The sequence below is a fragment of the Pleurodeles waltl genome, chromosome 8, assembly GCF_031143425.1.
Source record: "Pleurodeles waltl isolate 20211129_DDA chromosome 8, aPleWal1.hap1.20221129, whole genome shotgun sequence".
Classification (NCBI taxonomy): domain Eukaryota; kingdom Metazoa; phylum Chordata; class Amphibia; order Caudata; family Salamandridae; genus Pleurodeles; species Pleurodeles waltl.
Window position 1 is genome coordinate 1,248,402,994 of NC_090447.1, and position 22,603 is coordinate 1,248,425,596.

Sequence of the window (22,603 nt, forward strand, 5' to 3'; positions counted from 1 at the left end):
GTAAATGGAATAAAATTTAAGGCATGCTACAAGCTACCATGACTATTGTGTATATACTTTGAAATCCCATCGTGGGCATCTTTCCTCAACACAAGATAAAAACAAGGATAAATGAATTAGAGGTGGTCGAGAAATTCCACTCCACCGGCAGAGTTTGTAGAGTTTTGCCATCTTTATGTTGCACTGAGTTCTGGCAAAACTCTGCCAGCCGCTCGTGGGTTACCAAAGTTAAGTTGGCAAGTGTGAGCATGAATTTGCGTCCCATAGCATGATTTTTGATTGCTAGAACGCCTCCTGGCAGAATTTCTCAACACGGCCGGTAATAGTTAGTTACCATTCTCGTCGAGAAAGTTGCTGCTTCTGCAGCAAATCTACTCGAGACGCAGAAAGAAGCAGCACCATCTGGCACGCCGCATGTGTGGTGCTGTTCTTGCTGATTTCACATAGCGGAACAAGCTCCCATCACTAAAAATCTGTGTGAGCAGCGCAATGTGCCTGAATTCTGCTCAGGGAACTCTTCGGAATCTCATGGAGTTCTGATGTAACTCAGCAGAATTCCGCAGAGTGAAACTCTGCCAGTTCAGCCTGGCCTAAAATAAATACAAAAGCAATATCAATGCAAAAAATTCAAAATCAACACTATGGGTCAAAACACAAGTCAATGAAAATTTCAAATCCTGTAACTAATACCCAGGTTTGATAGAGGAAGAGTGCATGAAAATGATATATATGCTACAATGTGAAATTTACAGGAACCACAGACAGAACAGTTTTCCAATAGGTCTAAAGGAAAAGTATAATCGTGTACGCTTACTGTGAACTACAGTTGAGATAAAGGAAAAAGGTTGTTTTCCTTCTACACAAATGTTGCCTCGGTACATAAATTAGATGCATTTTAACTAATTATAAGGAGTTTTGAGTTACGATGTATGGATTCATGTCTATTGCATTTGACTTCTATCAGGTTCTCGTGGAAATAAAGAAGCGTAACGCACACAAAAGGAAACTCTACTGTGGCACTCAAGAAAAAGGAAGATATGCAGGGAATGCCTGCCTACATGAGCGGATATTACTGCTGATTAGTTGAACTGTTGTAGTACTTTCCCTTGGACTTAGGGGAAAGTTTGTTTTATTATGGTATTACATGTTGTTGAACACTGCTGGAAAGTAATAAACGAAATAAGCAGAGCATAATCCTCGCCTCCGTGTCCCTATTAGAATTTAAACTTTCCTTCAAGTTGTCTAGGACATTTTTCATTCTTGGTGTCTTTCTCATTAGGGGTTGATGGCTCCAAGCAGGACTCGTGAAAAAAATGCAGTGGTGTGATTTGCACAAAAATGAGGGAGCTGGAAAAGAGACATAGGACTTTATGTGGACTTTTGCATCCGGATGGGATGATGTCACTGTTCATGCTGTGCAAGGGTTTCTGGGAAAGTTCGTTTTTCTTTGGCTTTCCGATGGCTGTTGTGTGCTGAGATGTACAATAAAAGTAAAGGAAGAATGCATAATTCTCACTTCAGTCCTTAACAGAATTGAAACTTTCAATTACAAAAGCTAGAACATTTTATATTCACTAGGACAAGCAGAGAGAATAAAGTTAAGAGATTAACTTGTTTACCCTACCAGGTATTTTCTGACGCAGGACGTTTATTTAGCAATGTGCCATAGAAATATTTAGATTATATTATATGATACTGGTCAAAATCACTACCAATTTCTATTTATTACATTGGACTTTCTAGTCTTTGTGCTTGGACAGCATGGTGTAAGTTGACACTTGGTGCCTTAAATTACCAACAACTTTGTCTTCTTTTGACATCAAATAGTTATTTAAGGTTGAAAAAGCCACTTGACATTAAAATGGTGGCTGGTGTACTAGATTTCAGTATCAAAACTCTTAATTTCAAAAGAGGAATCAGGAAAATCGTCCAAGCTCTTCCTCTTTTAAAAGTCCGCAGAAAGAAGTACAGCTTTTGCCACTTGTAAGAATAGTCCTGAGGTACTAACTGTAGGAAAGTGGCCCTTTTGACATAGAAACTCCCACTTTTTTGACATTTGTACTGAGGTTTTTCAACTAACCGTGCACTGGATTCCTGCTAACCAGGTCCCCAGTGCTTTTTCCAGAAAACAAGGTAAAAAGGTCTAATTGTGTACAACTGGTACGCACTTCAGTACCTCCATAAGCCCCTAATAAATGGTACCCCTTGAACCCAGGGCCTGGGTACTACAGAGGGTCCCTAAGGGCTCCACCATGTATTGTGCCAGCCTAAGGGACCACTCCTAAAAATTGCACACAGCCTTCCAATGCAGACTGCTTGCCATGGTGCAAGCCTTATGTGAAAACCGGACATGGCACACTCATTGTGTGCCATGTTTCCAATCACCGAATCTAAATATGTGTAACTCGCCCCGATAGCAGGCCTTAGAGTCCTAAGGCAGGGTGCAATATGATGTGAGGACCTGTCTGTATGAGCAGATCTGCCCCTGCGATGCCTAGCTCGATTACTATACATTGCAAGTGAATAGGGAAGCCATCTTAAGGTATGTACTTGGACACTCGTCATTATGAGTTATCCAACTACATAATGGCTTCACTGAAACCTATGGTGTTTGGCAATAAATACATACTGATGGCTGTACTCTAGTCTTCTTGGCTGATTGTTATCGACCAGCCTGCCACCACAGACATGTTTCTGAACCCCTTGGAAGTGAGAGCCCATGCACTCAGAGGCCAGAAACAATGCCTGCTCCGGAGGAAGGTGTTCATATGCAACCCCGGCTTCCCTGAGACCTGGGGGTGACCACCCCCTGCCCTGAGGCCTATTTTGCACCAGGACAGGCGGGAAATTTGCTATGCAAGTAGGAGTGTTTACTACCAGGCTAGTCGCACCCCTAAGGTGGACAGCCTAATGTGCTACACCAAAGAAGTGTTATACCATCTTGTTTTTGGTGGAACTAGGAACTCTGGGACAGCGTTATGCCTACTATAGGAAGTACCCTCTTTTGGCATGGTTACCCCCACTTTTTGCCTGCTGTCAGTGTGTTTTCACTGGGATCCTGCAAACCAGGACTCCAGTGATTGTTCTCTCTCCCTCTAACTGTGGTTGCTTGGGACTTTGCACACCCCACCATTGGCTTACTGGTGCCCCGATATAAGTACCTAGTATATGGTACTTGGGTACCCAGGGCATTGGGACACCAGGTGTTCCTCATGGGCTGCAGCATGTATTGTGCCACCCATGGAAGCCTGTGCAAAATGTGTCTGCAGGCCTCCCACTGCAACCTGCGTGAAAAGCTGCATGCCCCCTTTCACTAGAGGTCACTGTAAGTCACCCCTATGGTAGGCCTTCTTAGCCCAGAGGGCAGGGTCAGGGACCTGTGTGTGAGGGCACCTCTGCATAAGCAGAGGTGCCCCTACGAACTCCAGCTTCTTACACTGGGCTTCGTAAGTGCGGGGAAACCCCTTTACTCCGAACCTAGGCATGTTTGGTATCAAACATGTCGAATTCATACCTCAATACTGTTGTCAGTATTGGTTGTATGATTCCATGCACTCTGGGGGCTCCTTAGAGGACCCCCAGCATTGCTCCCACCAGTCTTCTCGGGTTTTCCAGACAGCCTGCGCTGCTGCCACCCCTCAGACAGGTTTCTGCCCTCCTGCTGCTTGACCAGCTCAGGGAGAGGAAGGCAGAACAAAGGATTTCCTGTAGGAGAGGGAAGCAAAACCCTCTCCCTTGGAAATAGGTGTTACATTACTTGGGAGGGGTTACATTACTTGGGAGGGGTAGCCACCCTCAGCCACTGGCATGCTTTGAAGGGCACATTTGGTGCCCCCCTTGCATAAACCGGTTTGCAGCAGTCCAGGGACCCCCCCAGGTCCCTGTTCTGGCTCAACACTGGACAAAGGAAAGGAGAGTGACCACTCCCTTATCCATCAACACCTTAGGGGTGGTACCCAGAGCTCCTCCAGGTGGGCCACTCAATTCTGCCATCTTGAATCTAAGGTGGACAGAGGCCCCTTGGAGCATCTGAGTAGCCAGGTCGGTGACATCACAGCCCCCTCTTGGTAGGTGGCCAATCCTCCTTCCTGGGCTATTTAGGGTCTTCCTCTTGGGTGGGTCCTCAGATTCCACGTGGAAGATACCAGCAGGATTCTTCTGCATCGTTTACTTTATCTACTTCCAGCAACTGCAACATTTTCCCAGCTGTGCACCCTCTATCTCAAACTGGGCTTGGTCCCCTTCCTTTGCAGGTCCTCTTCTGTCAGGATCCACCTTTGGGTTCTTCCAGTCTTGGTTGGGTCTTCCACAATCCTCATCCAAAGTCCTCCTGTTGGTTTTGGGGAAAACCAGGTACTTACCTCTGCTCTCCTGGTCTCTGGGGGTCACTCTGATACTCACTTCTTGGGGTTCCTAGTTCCTCCTGCTCCTTTCTACTGATTCCTCTTCCTTGGGTGGGGGATTGCCTTTCACATTCCACTTTTTAAGTTTATAGTTTGGCCCTCCCCTAGGGCCCTGACTATCTGCTATTGCTTTTACCAATGTTTATTGTTTTCTATGCTACTTACTGATTGCTAATGTGTATATATTAGTGTTTTTACGTAGCTCCCGTTGGGGGACTGCCTATTCAGAAATTTTGTATGTGTGTCACCATAATATGGTACCTTTATTTTTGTAACACAGTGTGGTTCTTTCATATGTCTCAGTGCCGTGCGACTATAGTGCTATTGCAAAAGCTTTGCATGTCTCCTAGATAAGTCTTGGCTGCTCATCCACAGCTACCTCTAGAGAGCCCTGGCTTCCTAGACACTGCCTACACTTCACTAATAGGGGATACCTGGACCTGGTATAAGGTGATAACACCATAGGTGCTCACCACACACCAGGCCAGCTTCCTACACCTACTCCCCACAGGAAGTGGATATACAGGGGGGTGTAGTCACCCCAAGGGTAAGTAGCCTGTTGTCTACTAACCTACCCTCCCCTAAAAGCCACTAAATTGAGTATTTAGGTGGCCCCTTTACATCAGAAGAGCAGATTTGTCTCACTGAAGAAATAAAAGGACAAAGAAGAGCAGAAGTGAGAACTGCAGACTGCTAGTGGACTCTGATGCAAAACCCTGCATGCCTACCTGCTTCTTTCCTGACAACTGAGACAACATGACTCTTCCTGCAGCTGTACATCTTCCAAAAGCCTCAGAGGACCTCCAGCACTTTGCCAAACCATCAGCATCTCCCTTGAAGAGGAGGAGCAGCTACCCTGCAGCCACCAAATGCAACATCCTGTTCACTGTTATGTTGATCACCAGGAGTCCACCGATGGAGAAGCCACCCAGAAGGAGGTCACCATGCTCCAGGAGGCCAGATCCATCTCCCTACCAACAGAGAAGACACCAAGACACACTGGAGCCACTCAGGACAGATACTCAGGATACCTGGCAGCAGCCACACTTGTTTGAGTTCAATCTGGACGCCAGCGCCGCAACTATTGACCAGCTGTTGAGGGACATCAGCATCACAGAGGCCAGAAGCGAGAGTGGCCCAGCAATCCCATTTTGTCCCCTTCCAGCAGGTCCAATCAAGAACCGTTGGTGCTTTTGATACATGAACACCAGAAGACCAAAACCTGCTGTACCCGAGTGTCCTGGCCCGGGTCCACGACAACCAATGGTGCTCCCCTGCTCACATGACCCCCACCGACGAGCCCCTTCTGCAGCTTGTTTCTAAGTGGCTCCCCTCTATGCTAACTGTGCAGTGCGCAAGACACCGACCCCTCCAGCACCTCTGCACCCAGACATCCCAGGGCAGGTAAAACTGATTGCTGGTGCTTTTTGTGACCTTGCCGCCCCACCCCAGCACCCTTGGACCAAAAGGGAACCCGCAAGACCCGTCTGCAAAGACCCCTATGCAGTAAATGTACTTTATCAAACACAGAAAGCCCCTTTAATTTTGCGGGGCTTGTGGGAAGAAGAGAGGCACATTGGACAACTGTTTGAATTCTCCCAAATTGATACTAACACACATAAGCAAATATTCCTTCTTGGAACTGGGCCCCTAACTTAGGGATATCCATACACCACTGATGCGTCAGGAGGAGAAATGAATAACGAATAAGTGTTCTGGACGGGGGTGACCTTTGGCAAACGTTTGACTACAAGGATCCCATGCTCCTTTCCTCCATGGTGTAAGGATATCCCTAAGTTAGGGACCCAATACCAAGAAGGAATATTCGCCTGAAAGGAATGGCCAGAGATTAGAGATCTGGTATAGACTGTATGTGCACTAAAAGTGTGTATGTGTGTTGCGGATATGGAAACAAGATAAGGTCACGTAGGGTCCATCTTGTCATGATGAAAGAGAATTTGGGATTATTATTTCAACAGCTGTAAACCAGTAAGGTGCGCCTGAACTATCTGCACAGTCTTCCCTTACATTCAGCACACTACATAGACAGCCAGCTTTCTACACTAACAAACTAATGTTTTCCCGCCAGTGCTCCATTGGTCAACTTGGAGCAAAAAAAGCAAATCAGTAGACAGTGATTCTAGTAAAACTTCAGAAAATGACATAGAATATTACTCCCTTGCCGTCTTCAATAATTGTGATAAACAGAATATTACACTCAGCAGACAAGCATGCATGTTTTCTGCCAGGCCATGTTTTCATGTGCAGTAGTTACTATAAACAAAGGCTTTTGGACATAACTAAGAACATCAGGGATTCCACCCATGCAATGAGTTAAAAGTTACAATAACTAGGCCTTTCGAGTATGACCCTAGTTGAGTGCTTCTATAAAATGATAGTAAAATTTATTATATGAGGAATTAATCAGGATGTACTGTGGCAATAACACCTTTGTACTGTAGTAATACATTTGTAAAGCTTTGCTTAATAGTATACTTATTCCAAATAACATCTATTATTGTGCCATGTTTACTTTCTCCGGGCTGGCAGAATATGTATCTACCACATGCCCTCGATAAAAAGGAGCAGCTCTCTACCTAAAAACAGTAACTATCCAGAGTTCCTACTTGGCTCTTTCCATAATTTATGCAGATAGATTCATCTGACAGGGAAATAATAAAGAGCAACCAAGTAATATGGTCCTATGTTGTTACCAATGAGTTGTGGGGACATAAACCACAAGGCTAAAAGAGTTTTTGTAACTGCCACCAGAACCCTGAGATACCACTATATAGCATATTGCACAAATGGTTGTTGCACATTTTATATTACATATTTAGTATGGTATTACAAGCATGAATTAACAAGTTACTTACCTTCGGTAACAAATGATCTGGTAGAGCCATAATCTAGTTGCAGATCCCTTACCTTAGAATTTCCACCAGGCGTCAGTCTAGATCAGGAGATTTTGCTTCAAACAGCACGCTTGCGCACCATTAGGTTGCACCAGTCGACTCCGCGTCAGTCATCAGGGTAGTGGTCGCTGGATAGGACGTTGAGGATCGTGCATAGGCGCAATCCTGGCATGCTGACCTCAGCTTCTTTTCATGACTTTCCACGCCAGAAACGTGAAGCCATGAAAAACACTGACTCTGGTGCGTGCGACCCAGATAGAACGCCAACACTCTTATGGGGTCTAGAAGGAGGAGTCTCTCCTCTTCTTTAGAAGAATGTGGGGGCACGTATAAAGTAGGCAACGTGATTAGGATAAATGAAAGGGCGTGACTACATTAGGTAGAAAAGAAGCTGGAGTATGAAGCACCACCTTGTGAGGGTGAATAGAGATGAAATGTCGCTTTGAAGAAAGAGCCGCAAGCTCACTCACTCTGCGGGCAGAGGAGATAGCTATGAAGAAGATTGTTTTCAAAGTAAGCAGGCGAAGTGGACAGTTGTGAAGTGGCTCAAAAGGTACACTCATTAGATAGGTAAGAAATAAGTTCAAATCCCACTGGGGCATTATGAATGGAGCAAGAGGAAAGAGATGGGCAAGACCCTTAAGAAATCTTCAAAAAATGGGAGATTTAAATAAATGGGGTTGATCAGACAATTGGAGGAATGACGAGACAGCAGACAAATAACCCTTAAGGGTGCCCAGAGCTCAACCCTGCTGGGACAGAGAAAGAACAAACAAAAGAACCTCAGAAAGAGGAGCGGTGAGAGGGTCAACAGACTTGTCTGTATACCATGCCACAAATTTGTTCCATCTACAGGCGGATACCGTTTTGGTGGAGGGATGCTTGACTGCCGAGATATTATTGCGGACTTCAGGCAGAAGGTCAAAAGCTGGCAACTGGTTCTGCTCAATCTCCATGCAAGAAGGCGGAGCCTGGTCAGGTTTGAGTGGAGAACCGTCCCTTGATGCTGAGACAGAAGATCCTCCCGGAGGGGCAGTCTGATTGGAGGATCGATGGCCATGCTCAGGATACCATACTCTTTGTGCGCAGTCCGGAAACACAAGAATGAATTGGGCACAATCTTTCATTGATCTTCTTGAGAACTCTGGGCAGAAGTGATATTAGCGGAAAGGAGGCCTGAGTTCCACCCAAGACGAAAAGCGTTGCCAAGTGAGTGCCGCCATGGGAACTCCAATGCACAAAACAACTGGCATTGCACGTTTTCTGCAGAGGCAAACATATCTAACCAAGGCTTTCCCCACTTTTGAAAAAGTCCACTTCCAGATGGAGACACAATTTCTGACCGACCAGGCATTGACAGCCAAGTTTGTCTGCTCTGATGATCAGAGAGCCCACCAGGTGTTAAACCACCAGGGATATGCCCTGATGTTCCAGCCATGTCTAGAGGCAGAGAGCCTCCTCACAAAGGGTCCACAACCCCACTGCGCCATGTTTGTTGCAGTACCACATGGCCGTGGTGGACTGGCTAGACCGATGGATCCCACGTCCTGACCACATAGAGGCTGAGCAGCATGCGCAGCGCAGTGGCTGTCAGGGAACACACGCGGCAGGGCCCAAGGAGGAGTGGCGATGGCTCCGCAAGTGGCCTCTGGATCGTCCTCTCAACTGGGAGCGATGCTGAGCCAGGCGCAAGGCCACAAGCTGCTTTAGGGGCCGCTCCCTCAAAGCCTTTGAGTTCATGGCCTGGCAGTCGGAGCACAACTTTGGGTTTTGGTCACGCTCCAAGCACCACAAACACACCAGGTGCAGATCCGTCACCAACATCATGCAGTGACAGGAGTCGCCGGGCCTGAAGCCGGTCTTAAGAGATGACATCTTGACATACCAGAAGTAAAAAAAATTCAACAAATAGTTTGAAGGCCAGTCAAAAAGTGACTGTAAGGGTAGCTCTTCTCCGGATCTGTGCGAAAGCTGATGCGGAAAGAAAAGAAAGGATGTCAGCACGCCGGGGTGGCATTTATATCCGACTCGCAACATCATATCTGGCAATCACTATGCCAACGACAGATGCAGAGTCGACTGACGCCACCTAACAGCGCGCAAGGGTACTGGTCGAATAAAAATCTTGGGATCCATACTAACACCTGGGGGAAATTCTAAGGTAATGAATCTGCAACTAGAAGTCTCTATCAGATACAATATTTCTTCCAAACACAGAAGGTTTATTGGAAAAAGCAAGAGAAACACTGGACTACATAAAGTTAAGAATACATGATTTCTGATCGAAGTTTGCTTTCATAAAAACACATTCTTGGTATAGAAATCAGAGACTAGTAAAGCTACTGCCAGCAAAACAGAGCTAATGATGGGCTCTAAATGCAATTAAAATGTTCAGCTTGCATGAAAACACTTAGATGAATAGTGTGTTGATTAACAAAAAGGTCAGTGGTTAAGCTCGAAAACTAATGAAGCTACTGGCAAAGCAGAGCAAACAACGAGCCCCAACTGCACTTGGAAGGTTCAGCTTTTGCTCAGCTTTTACAAATAAAATGCAAATTAAATAATGGGAATAGCTAAGCTCACAGATGTCAGAATCATCTTGGCCAGAATGCAAATTGAATATTATGGTTTTGCTTCAGCCTTTGTGAAGAGGTTTATTTTTAAACAAAAGTAAATGGTGTAGCTCAGCAGAAGCTGCAATTATGATGTATACAGGGTAAAAAACATTTCACAATTCTGTGCAGTGCAACAAAACAAAACATGGAAGATACTTGTTTTTACAGTCTAGATTTGTACTTATATCTATACCTTAAAGAAGAACACTAACAACTGGACACCTTGTATCTTTATTCATTACTCACTGACAGAGACATGTTAACAAACACTGCAGTAAACAACCCACAAATCATAAAGCTTCCCACAAACAACTAACAGAGCCCCTTAGCTTAACACGCAACACATGCTCAATATTATTTGAAAATCTTGTTCCTAAACAGTAAAAACACATAGGGGGCTTTGTGGATAAAGCTAATCAACGATACAAATAAGCTATCACACATAAGTAATACATCTTTTTGGATATTGTTAATGGTGTGTTATTTAATCTGTCATGCTGTGTCAGCTTTTCTACCCCTTACCACCATTCTTTGCCTTTATTACCCAACTTTGCTACTCTTAGAAAGTGAGGTGCTCAAATTGCCCTTTAGCCCTGCTCTTCTCCAAGACCAAAAGAAAAGACCTCACTCCACTAACTGACCTTATTCATGGATTCAGATTATTTTTTTTGGTTAATTAAGGTTGAGAAACTGCCTTTTGTATTTGGTTATCAACTAAACAGAAAAATGAATAAGGTTTCTGGTTCTGTGAGAAATGGTAGCAGGACTCAGTTTTCTCACACCCAGAGGAGCAACTCAGAACTGTGCAAGACCCCACACTTGCCCAACTCTCCTTACTAGACTTCTGACACCAAGTTGAATATCTATTTTCTTATGTATCATACCACCATTACATTGTAGACACCCATGCGAGAGCCCCTGTATAACCTTGGCACCAATGCAACAAAATCACTGAGCTGCCCACATTTAGCAAGTTTTAGGTACTTTGAAAGTCAGTGGAAATGGATAAATAGTCTGAACACACACAAGAACGGCATAAGTCTTCTCTGGCATTAACAGAGACAGTATGAAAATTAACATGGAAAAGAATTATGAGGCAGGACACTGACACAGCAATATCAAGCCTATCTGGTTCTCAGTCAATGCACAGAGCTATTAGCATATGTGTGAATGAAATAACACAAGCAGACATTTGTGTGAGGAACCAGTTGTGCACAGATTTGGTTAAAGGTTTATGAAACAGTTGCGAATATACCACATAGGAAGCGGGTGTTCCAATTACACAGTGAGCAGAGAAATCCAGACATAGGAGTACTAAAAATTAATTGTTACAATTTCTAACAAGCATAATCAGAAAACCTAAAATGATGCAGGAGTTATGTTACATAAAACTTAATTACTGCAAATTAACCTCAGAAACACACAGAAACAGACATAAAATACTTACCCTGTCATTCATTAGCAAGTCTTTCACAATAAAACTTGCTACCAGCGATTTTAAAGGAGAAGCAAACTGATCAGGTGCCAGCATAGCTATGTGACCAATGGAAATCAAAGGTGTAATAAGCTGTTCTAGGTTGCTTGGGTCCAGACTCTTGTGCAATGGCTGAAATGAAAATAGAAATAAGAGGCAACACAATCACAATCACATAGTACTGTCATACCTAATAAGCAATTAGGGAAAACTATTTATTATGCAAGTTTATGTGCCTGTCAATATTTTAAGTATTACACAGTTGACAGGCACTATCCTAATGAAAGCTAATTTGTGTGTTCCACAAAGACAAGATGTGAATAATAAATCAGGACGCAATGAAAGATGCTAATGAAAGTTAAAGTTATGTGAGTTTTAAATAGTGTGGCCAACGTCCACACCTTATTAAAATATGTGAAACATCTAATCTGGGTAAGGAGTATGTTACCTTGTAAGCATCTATTCGCAGCGTGTAGTGCTGCAGATTCACATGCTATGCACACTCCTGCTATCTAGTGTTGGGCCCGTACTTTACAAGTTGTTTTTCTTAAGGAAGCCTTTTTACTGCTCATGTAATGTCAAGACTTCACCACCTCAAGGGAAGGCGAATGTCCAGCACTTTGTTAGATTTCTCTTTTTTTCCCCTGCCATGTTGGCAAGTGAGGATGTATTCTTGTAGTATAGTACTTGCTGTTGAACAAGCATGTAACATGCTGGTATCCATCTAATGTAGGTGGATGGGTGTTTTTATATGTGTACATAAAGCACAATCTCATACTGGCCGGGGAGGCGGTAGGGCGTATGTTTATCTGTAGTATTACACGCTACAAATAGATGCTTAAGTAACATACTCCATTCATTCCATGTGTTGGCAGCAAATACACATGCAATGCACAGACTTTAAAGCAGTACTCCTCTCGCTGTGGGTCTAGGCCACTCGATGGTGCAGTTGTTTGAACCAATGTGTGTAACACTGCTTGCCTCACCAGAGTTTGTTGTCTGGTATGAACATCAACACAGGAGTGTTTCGTGAACATGTACAGGTTTGCCCATTAAGCCACTTTAAAAATGTCTGCTAAAGAGATGTTCCCTAAAAAATCCATTGATGCACCTTTCTTTCTTGTGGAATGAGCTCTTAGAACTCTTGGTAGTACTCTAAGTCTTTGCATAGCAAATCTGTATACATTTTACAATCCAACTTGCAATTTCAGATTTTGAGATGGCATAACTTTTCCTAGGGTTTGAGAAAGTTACAAATAGCCGTTGTGTTTCTAAAATTCTCAGTTCTCTGTATGTAGTATCTGAGAGCTCTTTTAGCATCAAGGGTACTAAAGGTTCTTTCTGGCAAACTCTGGGTTTTGGAAAGAAAACTGGCAAATCCAGTGTTTGATTTAAGATAAAGTGAGAGATGACATTTGGGACAAGTTTTAGGTTTGTACGTAGAAAAACCTTATTGCAAAAAAAAAACTAAGGCTCCTCAATGGTTAATGCATGAATTTCACTAACTCTCCTTAGGGAAGTTATAGCAACAAGGAAAGCAACCTAACAAGAAAGGAACTGCAAAGTACACATTTGCAAGAGTTCAAAAGGTTTGGACATTAGACGTGTGATCATTATATTTAAATTAATCAAAGGGACTGGAGGTGTACGTGGTGGAATTACTCTTTTTAACCCTTCCTGGAAAGCTTTGATGACTGGTATTCTAAAAATTGTCTGCTGTTTGCAGTTTTGGAGATAAGCAGCAATTACTGCTAAATGCAGTTGTATGGAAGTGTATGCTAAGGGTGACTTTTGGAGGTGTAGCAAGTAGCACACCACTTGTACTGAAGGTGCGGAAGGGGCTATGTTCTGAGCTATGCAATGATGTACAAAACATTTACATTTCTGAGGCATAACAGGCTCTTGCAGTTGGGCACCTTCCTTCCTTCAGAAAGTCCATGTATTCTGGAGGCAATTGTCAATATCCAATTTGTACGACTTCAAAAGCTAAACTGCTAGGATGAGTTGCTTGGGGTTTGGATGCCTGACTGTGCCCTTGCTTTAAATAAGAAGATCTGGTATGTTGGAAAGCTTCTTGTGATATACTGGGGACAACTGTAATAGCCTTGTGAACCAAGGCTGTCGTGCCCAGGTGGGAGCTATGAGAATCACCTTGAGTGATGTTTGCCTGAGTTTCTCGATCAGATGTGTAATAAGTGGGAGAGGTGGAAACTTGTATGCAAATATCCCTGACCAATTCACCTACAGAGCATTGTCCATGGACCGTGGATGTGGGTACCTGAAGTTTTGACATTCTGCATTTCCTTTTGTGGGAAATAAATCTATTTCTGGCGCTCCTCAATGCTGGAAGTACTTGTGGTTAGAGTTCCCACTCATTGAACTGTTGCTGCATCCTGCTTAGTAAGTCCACTACTGAATTGTCTACTCCAGGAAGGTATATGTAGTGTTGAACTGCCCAGTGCCAAAAGGTCTGTGCTTGTATTGAGTGTGCCCCTCTTTGTTTTTGAATGTGATACATTGCCATCATATTGTCTGTCCCAAGAAGAAAATGTATCCCAGTTATGTTGGGGAGGAAAGCTTTGAGAGTCATCTGAATGATTCTAAAATCTAGAACACTGGTGTGGAATGTTTGTTGATGAACAGTCCACTGCCCCTGTACTGTAAAGTCCCTCCTGTGTGTGCCCCATCCTATGAGTGATGCATCTGTGGTGTTAGTCACTTGTGAGTTTCAGTCTCGAAAAGGTTTGCCTTTTAGGATGTTGCGTGTGTTCCACCACTTCAAAGATCCTCCAAGTTGATCCCCATCCCCCCTGCTTGTGACCACTGAGATGCTAGATATTCCTGTAGCAGGTGCATGTGTAGCCTGGCATGTGAAACTATCACTATGCAAGACGCCAGCATGCCTAGAAGGCACATAACCGTCCTGACTGGCAGGTGACACTGTGGCTGGAAAAAAGCCAGTAGGTTCTGGAGACTGAGAACCCTGTGTGAATCAGCGTAGGCTTTGGCAGAGTTTGAAACGAGTACTGCTCTCAGATACGGCTGTATTTGAAGAGGTTGTAAGGGGAATTTTGTAACATTTATAATGAATCCAAGTTTGTGCAACAGATTAATAGTGCCTGTGTGTCTTGTAAACATCTCTGTTTGCTAGAACTCTTAATCAGCCAATCCTCGAGGTATGGGAAGACATGAATGTTCTGTCTCCTTAAATGTGCTGCTACCACTGCTAGACATTTGGCAAATACTCTGAGGGATAACCTAAATGGTAGTACCTTGTACTGGTAATGACAGGCACTCACCACAAACTGGAGGTACCTGCGATATGTGGGATGGACTTGTTTTTTAAAGTATGCATCCTTCAGATCTAGCACGATCATAAAGACACCTTTTTTTATTTATAGTAGTGGTATTGCATCCTATAGCGTCACCAAGTGGAAAAGTTCTGGACAGGATGTGAACGCTGTGTGGTCGCAGATCCAGTATTGGTCTTAGTGTCCGATCTCTCCTTGGTATTGTAAGTACTAGGGAATCAGCTCCTGGATGTTCCATAATGTGAAGAGGGTCATTGGGGGAAGGTTTATACTTCCTCTCAATGTGTGGTGTAAGGACACTGGTCTTGAATGGGTATCTAAAAATCTCCTTGGAGACCATGAGCATGAACCCTATCATTGGCAGATATTGTACTGAGCTCTCTGGCTTGGAGAGTGTCTCTTTCAGGAAGTCTATGTCTCCTCTTATGTGGTATACATTTGTACCTTGTGATATTCGGCCGCACGCTGAATAACAATGTTGTAAGATGAAATTGGGGGAGGAGGGCCTCCCCTCCCTGTGTTGGAAACGTGTGTGGTGACCCCGACTCCCTGCTCCTTTATCTACTGAGTGTGAGTGTGTGAAGATGGTGACATGGGATGTGGAGATGTGGTAAAGGCAATTGGCATAGGGCTTCCAGTCTCATGCTCCGCAGCGGTCTTCTTTGGAACTGACTTCAGTCTCCTGCCTTTTCCTTTTATGAGACTTTACTTGTACAAGTTCCTCACCTGCTTATCGTATTTTTCTCTTGACCTCATGAAGGTTTTCAAAAACATTTCCTTCTAACTCTTAGGCCAACAGTGTCTTTGCTGTTTTCTGTGCCATGTGTTTTTCTGTTTGTTTTTTCCATCCTTCAGTGGGAGCGTAGATGGTAGGTGTCCTAGCGCTTGATGCCAGAGCCTTCTACGGATTCGAAATATGGCTGTGCTCCAATACCCTTTTCTGAGTCGATGTGTCGTGGCTCCGATAAAGTGTGTGCCAACACCATGCGCTTGCTCAGCTCTTATGGTTTTGTCAGTGCCGGGGGGTGGCGAGGTGTTGGTCCCGTGTTATGTACATGAGTCAAAGGTTTTTTCGACATCACATACTGCTGTGTGTCTTCTCTGTGACTGGCCCTCAGGCCCAATCGGGATGGAGTACAGTCTTGTCCTGTCTTGGCTCTAAGGCATGCTCTTGGTGTCAGCCAGAACCCGAAGCCTGTAGCGCACTTAGGGGAAGTTGGGAGGGCTGAGAGATTGTTTTATTTGTGTGGGGCGGGTCTTTTATATTCACGGACCTTAGCGCTGTCCTCATCCTGGGCCCTAACCCCGATGGTCTCTGTGCGTGTGGTGGTTCCGTTCCCAGCAACGCCGATTCGTCTTCTGCTTCATGCTGGCTGGATAATTCGGAGATGGCAAAAGATGGTGTTCCCTTCTCTCTGTACCTCTCCCTCTTCTTAGTCTCTGATGACTTGTATATGTTGTTCATCTTCTGTCAAGAATACTGCTTACACCGCATCTCTATATTACAAGCTAGCCGGCAGTCCTGTTTGATGCAAAGTCTCCATGTTTTTTAGCAGGGTACCCTGTCCTGTTCCTTATGTTCTAGCAACAGGCAGAGAATTGTAGGCATTTTGTACGTCTGAAAATACGTATTTAGCCGCACACAGAGCATTTAGGAAAAAGTCTGTCTTTTTTACCTTCCATTTGAACGCAACTGGGTTATTAAAGTCGACCGTAAATCCTGCATTGGCTGAAATATACTCGGATCCACTAGTAAACTATGACTTGTCAAAGTTGCTTTTGGTGAGTAGAGGCCGTTATGATCTATTAGGCGTTCACTGGCCTCAAGGGCGTCGAAGCTGCACGGTGCTCCGGCACAATCCGCCCCACATCAATGGTGGAAAAAAACAATTTAACACAGGAGCTGTCAGACATCTTCTTTCCTTGGAGGAGGTGGAGACTAGACGTCACATCAGCAGTAAAAAGACTTCCTCGAGAAAAAAACAACTTGTAAAGTCCGGACCGAGCATTAGATGGCAGGAGTGTGCATAGTATTTGTATCAGCAGCCAACACATGATATGAATCTGGTGTTTCTGTAGGGAAGCATAAAGCTTTTTTTATTTTTTATTTTTTTTAACCTATGCAAAGTTCTAAGAAAAAAAACATGCAACTTCACAAAGTTGAGAAAAATTCTGCACACCTTTACCACTATGTCTCGGAAAACTCTGCAAAATACACATGCCATCTTGACTAAATTTGATTACGGTAAAAATGATCCTGCAGTGCAGTGAAAATGAAATCGCAAAGTAGAGCAAACTACACTGATGAAAGCAAATTTAAAACAGGGAAATTTCAGGAATTACAAAAATCAAGAACTTCACAAAACTGGTTTCAAAATAGTTTAAAAAAAAAAAAAGACTTTTTCACACTTCAAATTTCTAGAAATGGGTCACATTTGAAACAATGTTCTTATGTAAAAAAAAGTAAGTGTTTAAGCAATAACTTCTTAAAAATACTTTTGGTGATGTGTGGAAATTTTACAAAAGTCTCCCCTTCCTGTTCCTCAGATGACTATCTTCCTTTATTCCATGCACACCTTTATGTGCATCATTCTACCCATGTTTCCATCTGCATGAGTTTACGTGGATAAATCTAAATAGGAATAGTTACACACAACAAAAAGCGTTTTTCTTTCTATGAATACAGCTTTAACAATTGTATGGTTATGCAGTTAGGAAAATAACACTGCAAAATCTGTCTGAACTTCCCCACATGCAATACATTATTCGGGCCCCCCTACAGGTAAGAGAAACTAGAAATATTCCCACATAGGTACAGGCATGCTCCACTGCTCTCAACAGATAAGTGGATGAAAAGAGAAAGGCAATGCAAAGTAAAAACTGTTCAGAGAAAAACATAGTATTTTCTTTATTTAATAAAGAGCCAGCAAGCACCAGTGAAGGTGCTACAAAAATGAAATGTTGCCACTAAATGATATCTGACTGTGGGGCTTTCCTTTTAGTGCCTGCTATTTTCTTGTTAGGTTTTAATATATGCTTTCGTCCACTCCCAGTTCACAACCCTGGGCTCTGACAGGAACTGTACCATATTATACCAGGTAAGTTTTTGGGACTAACTTAACCCACAGGACTGCAGGGCTAGTATGGATTGGTGCTCAAACATCTCCCTTCGCCCCGTTTCCCCACTCACTGTTGGGTACGCCAATGGGTGGATCTATTCAGCACTAGCCCTGTAGTTTAAAAGCAGTACTCCCTTGGTGGAGTAACAGCACCTACGACAGATGATCCTGGGAAGACTCTTTACGGCATTACTTTGGTGGTTTAACAGTCTCTCCAATAGGCTGCAGTTTTGATGCTATGGAACATCCTCTATATAACCAGTGGGCCCCAGTGTTGCACGTTATACTGCAAGCCTTAAAGTTAGCAGGCACAAGCATGAGTAACATCATCTAGCTTCACCCTCTCTCCTACATCCTATGTTTATGTGCAGCAATATCAGAGGCACAATGTTTCCATCACATCATTCAAACCTAACATGCCTCATCCTACCATGTCTGATACTGGCCAAATAACAGCCTTTCAATAATGCACTCTGAAGGGTACCTAGGAACCAGGCACAAATCTGACCACCTCAAGCTCTCACCAGGGGTACCACCCATAGAGCACTGTAGGCATCACTTGTTTGAATATTGCTATGTTAAAAAACAATAAAATAATTTACATTCACTTTAGCAATCTTTTCCAAATGCAAGTATTCTCAAGTTAAAGTTTTTCCCTTCTATCAAAAAGATAAGCTTTATAATGGTTTTCAAACTAAGATGCTCTCATAAGACAAAAAAACTTGAATCAAAGTAGTAGACCTTGGAAGCAACTTTACATTGGTAGGGTTAACAAGAACGGTCTTATTCCAATGGCAGTGAGTCTTAAAAATAATTCTCACTAGGAAGGGAATATGTTATCTATCTTGTTAGCATCTGTTTGTTGCATGTAGTGCTTTGCATAGCTCCCCAACAGGCCAGACCATCTCACTCAGAACCATGGAGAAATAAGGCACCCAGATACCAAAGCTCTAGTCTTGGCAATCTGGCTCCTCAGGTCAGAGTTTGGTTACCTAAATCAACCAAGTGAGTGCATGACCATTCTTAAAGAAGGTCGCAGTCCTGCCACCAAAGCATGATCTGCGGCAAAATCGGAAAGGTTTGTCCTATTGTCATTCAAAACATATTGATCCCTTCAAAGCCAATGTACAAGACACTGTTTGCCACTTGCTTCATTTACAAAACTCTGGCTTGGTATTCACATCCATAGGATTACATCTTGCTGCAAAGGCTGTCTATTTACAATCGAGTTGCTGTTTTTTCCCCCCGACAATAAAGTTCAGTTGCAGAGAGGGCTCTCCACATAGTAGATGTTAAAAGGGCCCTTTATGTTCCACATTGATAGAACTAGAGCTTTCAGGAAATCTAAACAATTGTTTGTTGCTTTTTACCTACCCCATAAAGGAAAGTCTATATCCAAATCAAGTATAGCCAGATGGATAGTTAAGTACACTGAAACAAGTTATGCTAAAGAACTCTACCCACACCTCCAAGAGCACACTCTGCTAGGAAGAAAGGAGAATTCATGACTTTCCTAGAAAATATTCCAATAGCTGACATAAGCAAAGCAGCTACATGGTCTACACCCCACACCTTTACTAAATATTACTGTGTGCATGTTACAGTATACCAAGAAGCCAACGTAGGCCAGGTGGTGCTACACATACTTTCAGACAACTGCAACACCCACAGGCTAGCCACCGCTTATGAGGACTGCTTTGCAGTCTATGCAAAGCATGTCCATCTACAGTTACACATGCCTCAAATGGAATATGTTACTTATCCTGGAAGCATCTGTTCATGGCATGTAGCGCTGTAGATTCACATGAGCCCATCCTCCTCCCCGGAGAGCTGTGGCCACTGAAGTTTTCAGTTTATAATCAAATGAACACCTAATTATTTACACTTACTCTACACTCTATTCGGACCCGCCTATGGGAAAACAATATAACACTGACGTGCATGCCAATGTGCATTATCACCAAGAGGAGGAGCCACTCTACCTTGGAACTCGAAAGACTTATTTGAAGAAAAACAACTTGGACACATCCGGACCCAACACTAGAAGGGAGGAGTATGCAAAGCATGTGTATCTACAAACTCCCATGCCTTGAACTAATTATTTTATTACTTTAGGCTTTTATGCTGCTGTATGCAGTTTTTTTGTCCAAGTACCGAACAAGGAAGTCAGAATTCCCAATTTTACTACTAAATGTATAACTGCCTGAGTTTGGCATTGAAGACACAAACCAAACCTTTTGAAAGACTTCACTTTGAAGAATCTCCACGTATGTGGCATAATTACTTTGCAGAGGTGAGAAACGAAATGGGATGTGGTAGGCATGCTACTGCAACCGTGCCTAAAACGTCCGTCCTATTTAAGGGAACATGGAAATAATGAAAGTACAATCATAAATCTGGTTCTAAAAAAATGAACAGTAGCAATTTTAAATGCGCTAAAAGCATACATAAGTAATCAGGCTACAGACTATTAAGTGAATGGGAGAGAAGAGGCAAAATGAACAAGTTAGGGGTGTGGCTTGCGGCATCAAGATGGCAGTCGTCATCCACCGCTATCACCTACAGTGTCTCGCAATGACCCCATAATTCTGTAATGGTTAAACTCCTACAAGACCCTGGTCAATGAGGAACGACATTTGGTGGCCAGGAGTCGTGTGCAACATTATAGACAGAGGCCTGCCGGAACCCAAGATAGTAGATCGGACCTGGATCTGCACTCGATAGCCGCACCACTGAGCACAACCTAGATGTGGACCCCCTCCCAAGATCTGGAGGCTTGAAGAGTTGGGATCCGTGACCCGACCGATTACTGGGCGGCGTGAGGTGGTCGTTTGGTCCGCAGAGGGGCCGGGTGTGTGCTTCCAATCCACCCAGGTACTGCCACGCCAGGGGCAGTTTGTGTGAACCACACTGCCTTGGAGGGAGACTGCCAACCACGAGTGCACAGCCCCGTGTGACGGATTGTACCCGAGTGGCACTGCCTGCCGTCTGCATCACTGGAGCAGAGGCCACTTCCCCCCCACCCCCACCCCCAGGCCCTGGAGTGCACTGAGCAGCCCAGGACTCTACGCCGCAACACACACTGGAGACTGGCCCTCAGATGTGAGCGGGCACTCACCTAATGGACACCAGCATGAGGGAGGATTGGGCCGTCCTGATGCCCTGACCTTCCCTCCTTTGAAACTGACAGCCGGCTGCCTCAGGCGAGGATCCCCAGATTGCAGCGAGTCTTCACCCTCTCTCAGGTTACCTTGCTGATACACAACGCAGCCCTGGCCCTGCGTGTGCCCCGGTGCCTGGGATCACTACTTCGTCAACCCATACACCCGTTTGACTGGACCCACTGGGTACTTCATGCTGGAACATAGGACAGGAGGACTCCCGACCTGAGCATTAGCTCTAATATGCCAAGCTGTGACACGTTTATAGTAAAGTACCCTCTTTTTGGCATGGTTACCGCCACGTTTTCTCTGCTATCATTAAGCTTAGACTGTTTTCACTGGGCTCCTGCTAACCGAGACGGCAGTGATTGTTCTCTCCCTCTAAATGTAGTCATCTAGGGCTTTGTACACTCCACAATTGGCATACTGGTGCACCCTTATAAGTCCCTAGTATATGGTACAAAGGTACCCAGGGCATTGAGCACCAGGGGTTTCCTATGGGCTGCAGAATGTATTGTGACACCCTTGAGAGCCCAGGCAAAATATGTCTGGAGGCCTTCCATTGAAGCCTGCGTAAAAAGGAGCATGCAACCTTTTACCACAGGTCACTGCACCAAGTCACTGTACATCACCCCTATAGTAGGCCCTCCTAGCCCAGTGGCAGGGCGCAGGTCCTAGTGTGTGAGGACCCCCCTGCATGAGCAGAGGTGCCCCTGCAAACTGGAGTTCCATTGCACTGGACTTCATAGGAAGCCATTTTACCCATGTACAGGACACAAGTCATTACCTGTGTCCAACTACATAATGGTAACTCCGAACCTGGGCATGTTTGGTATCATCAACACACGAAGTGTGAGAGGAGAGAATTCCTTGTCCAACCTCCAAATCTACGAACCAATAACACACAAAGGACAAGAAATCAAAGTGGTGATCCCAGAAACGATCTCACCAGCTGGACATATAGCGTATTAGTTTAGAAAAAAAACTGCCCTCACCCACTAGTACACACACTCAGGATTGTAGTGAATCCTAGTTTGTTTTAATGGGATAACAGGAGTTAGCTTAGCCTTTGGCTTGCAGACTTGTGTCCCCGTCATCTAGTGACTTTTAACCTACTTAGTTAGCCCATTTAATTATAAAAAATTTCTAAGATGGCTGCCTTGTTTATAGTTAGGCCACTTATTATGATTTGCATTATCAATGCCACTGTGTTAAGGCGTCAAGATCAAGTGACAAAGACAAACAAACAGTAGGTGTTCACACTTAGGGACTTTCCCTTTCCATGCTTTCGAGGGAATTGTTTATATAAATTGCCACCCCAAGCATGCCTGTTGGCTATTGTTTGGGAACACACCTACTTCAGGGGTCCAAGTAGATCTGTATAAATACATCACAGTTTGGACAGATAATCAGAGGGGTTACAACCAGAGGGCATCGCCACCATCGCTGATATCAATGCTGCACGTCGTCTTGATGCTGACCCAGTCTTCGTGTTTCCTACGGAATCTGAGATAGAGACCTCATTCCAAGGTAACATGGGTTGGGGGCGCCTCTCATGGACATGGCATTGGCAGATTAGGTTTACCACACCCAGCACTCCTTTAG

General features: G+C 44.1%; 1 protein-coding gene across 2 annotated transcripts in view; it reads right to left on the reverse strand.

The window, feature by feature from the left end:
* PDS5B (PDS5 cohesin associated factor B) overlaps positions 1-22,603 on the reverse strand; it is an 813,886-nt gene that overhangs the window by 342,785 nt on the left and 448,498 nt on the right. For both annotated transcript variants that reach the window (XM_069205557.1, XM_069205556.1), the window contains exon 21: positions 11,381-11,539. In XM_069205557.1, coding sequence (XP_069061658.1) covers positions 11,381-11,539 — 159 coding nt within the window. The remainder of the gene's footprint in view (positions 1-11,380; positions 11,540-22,603) is intronic.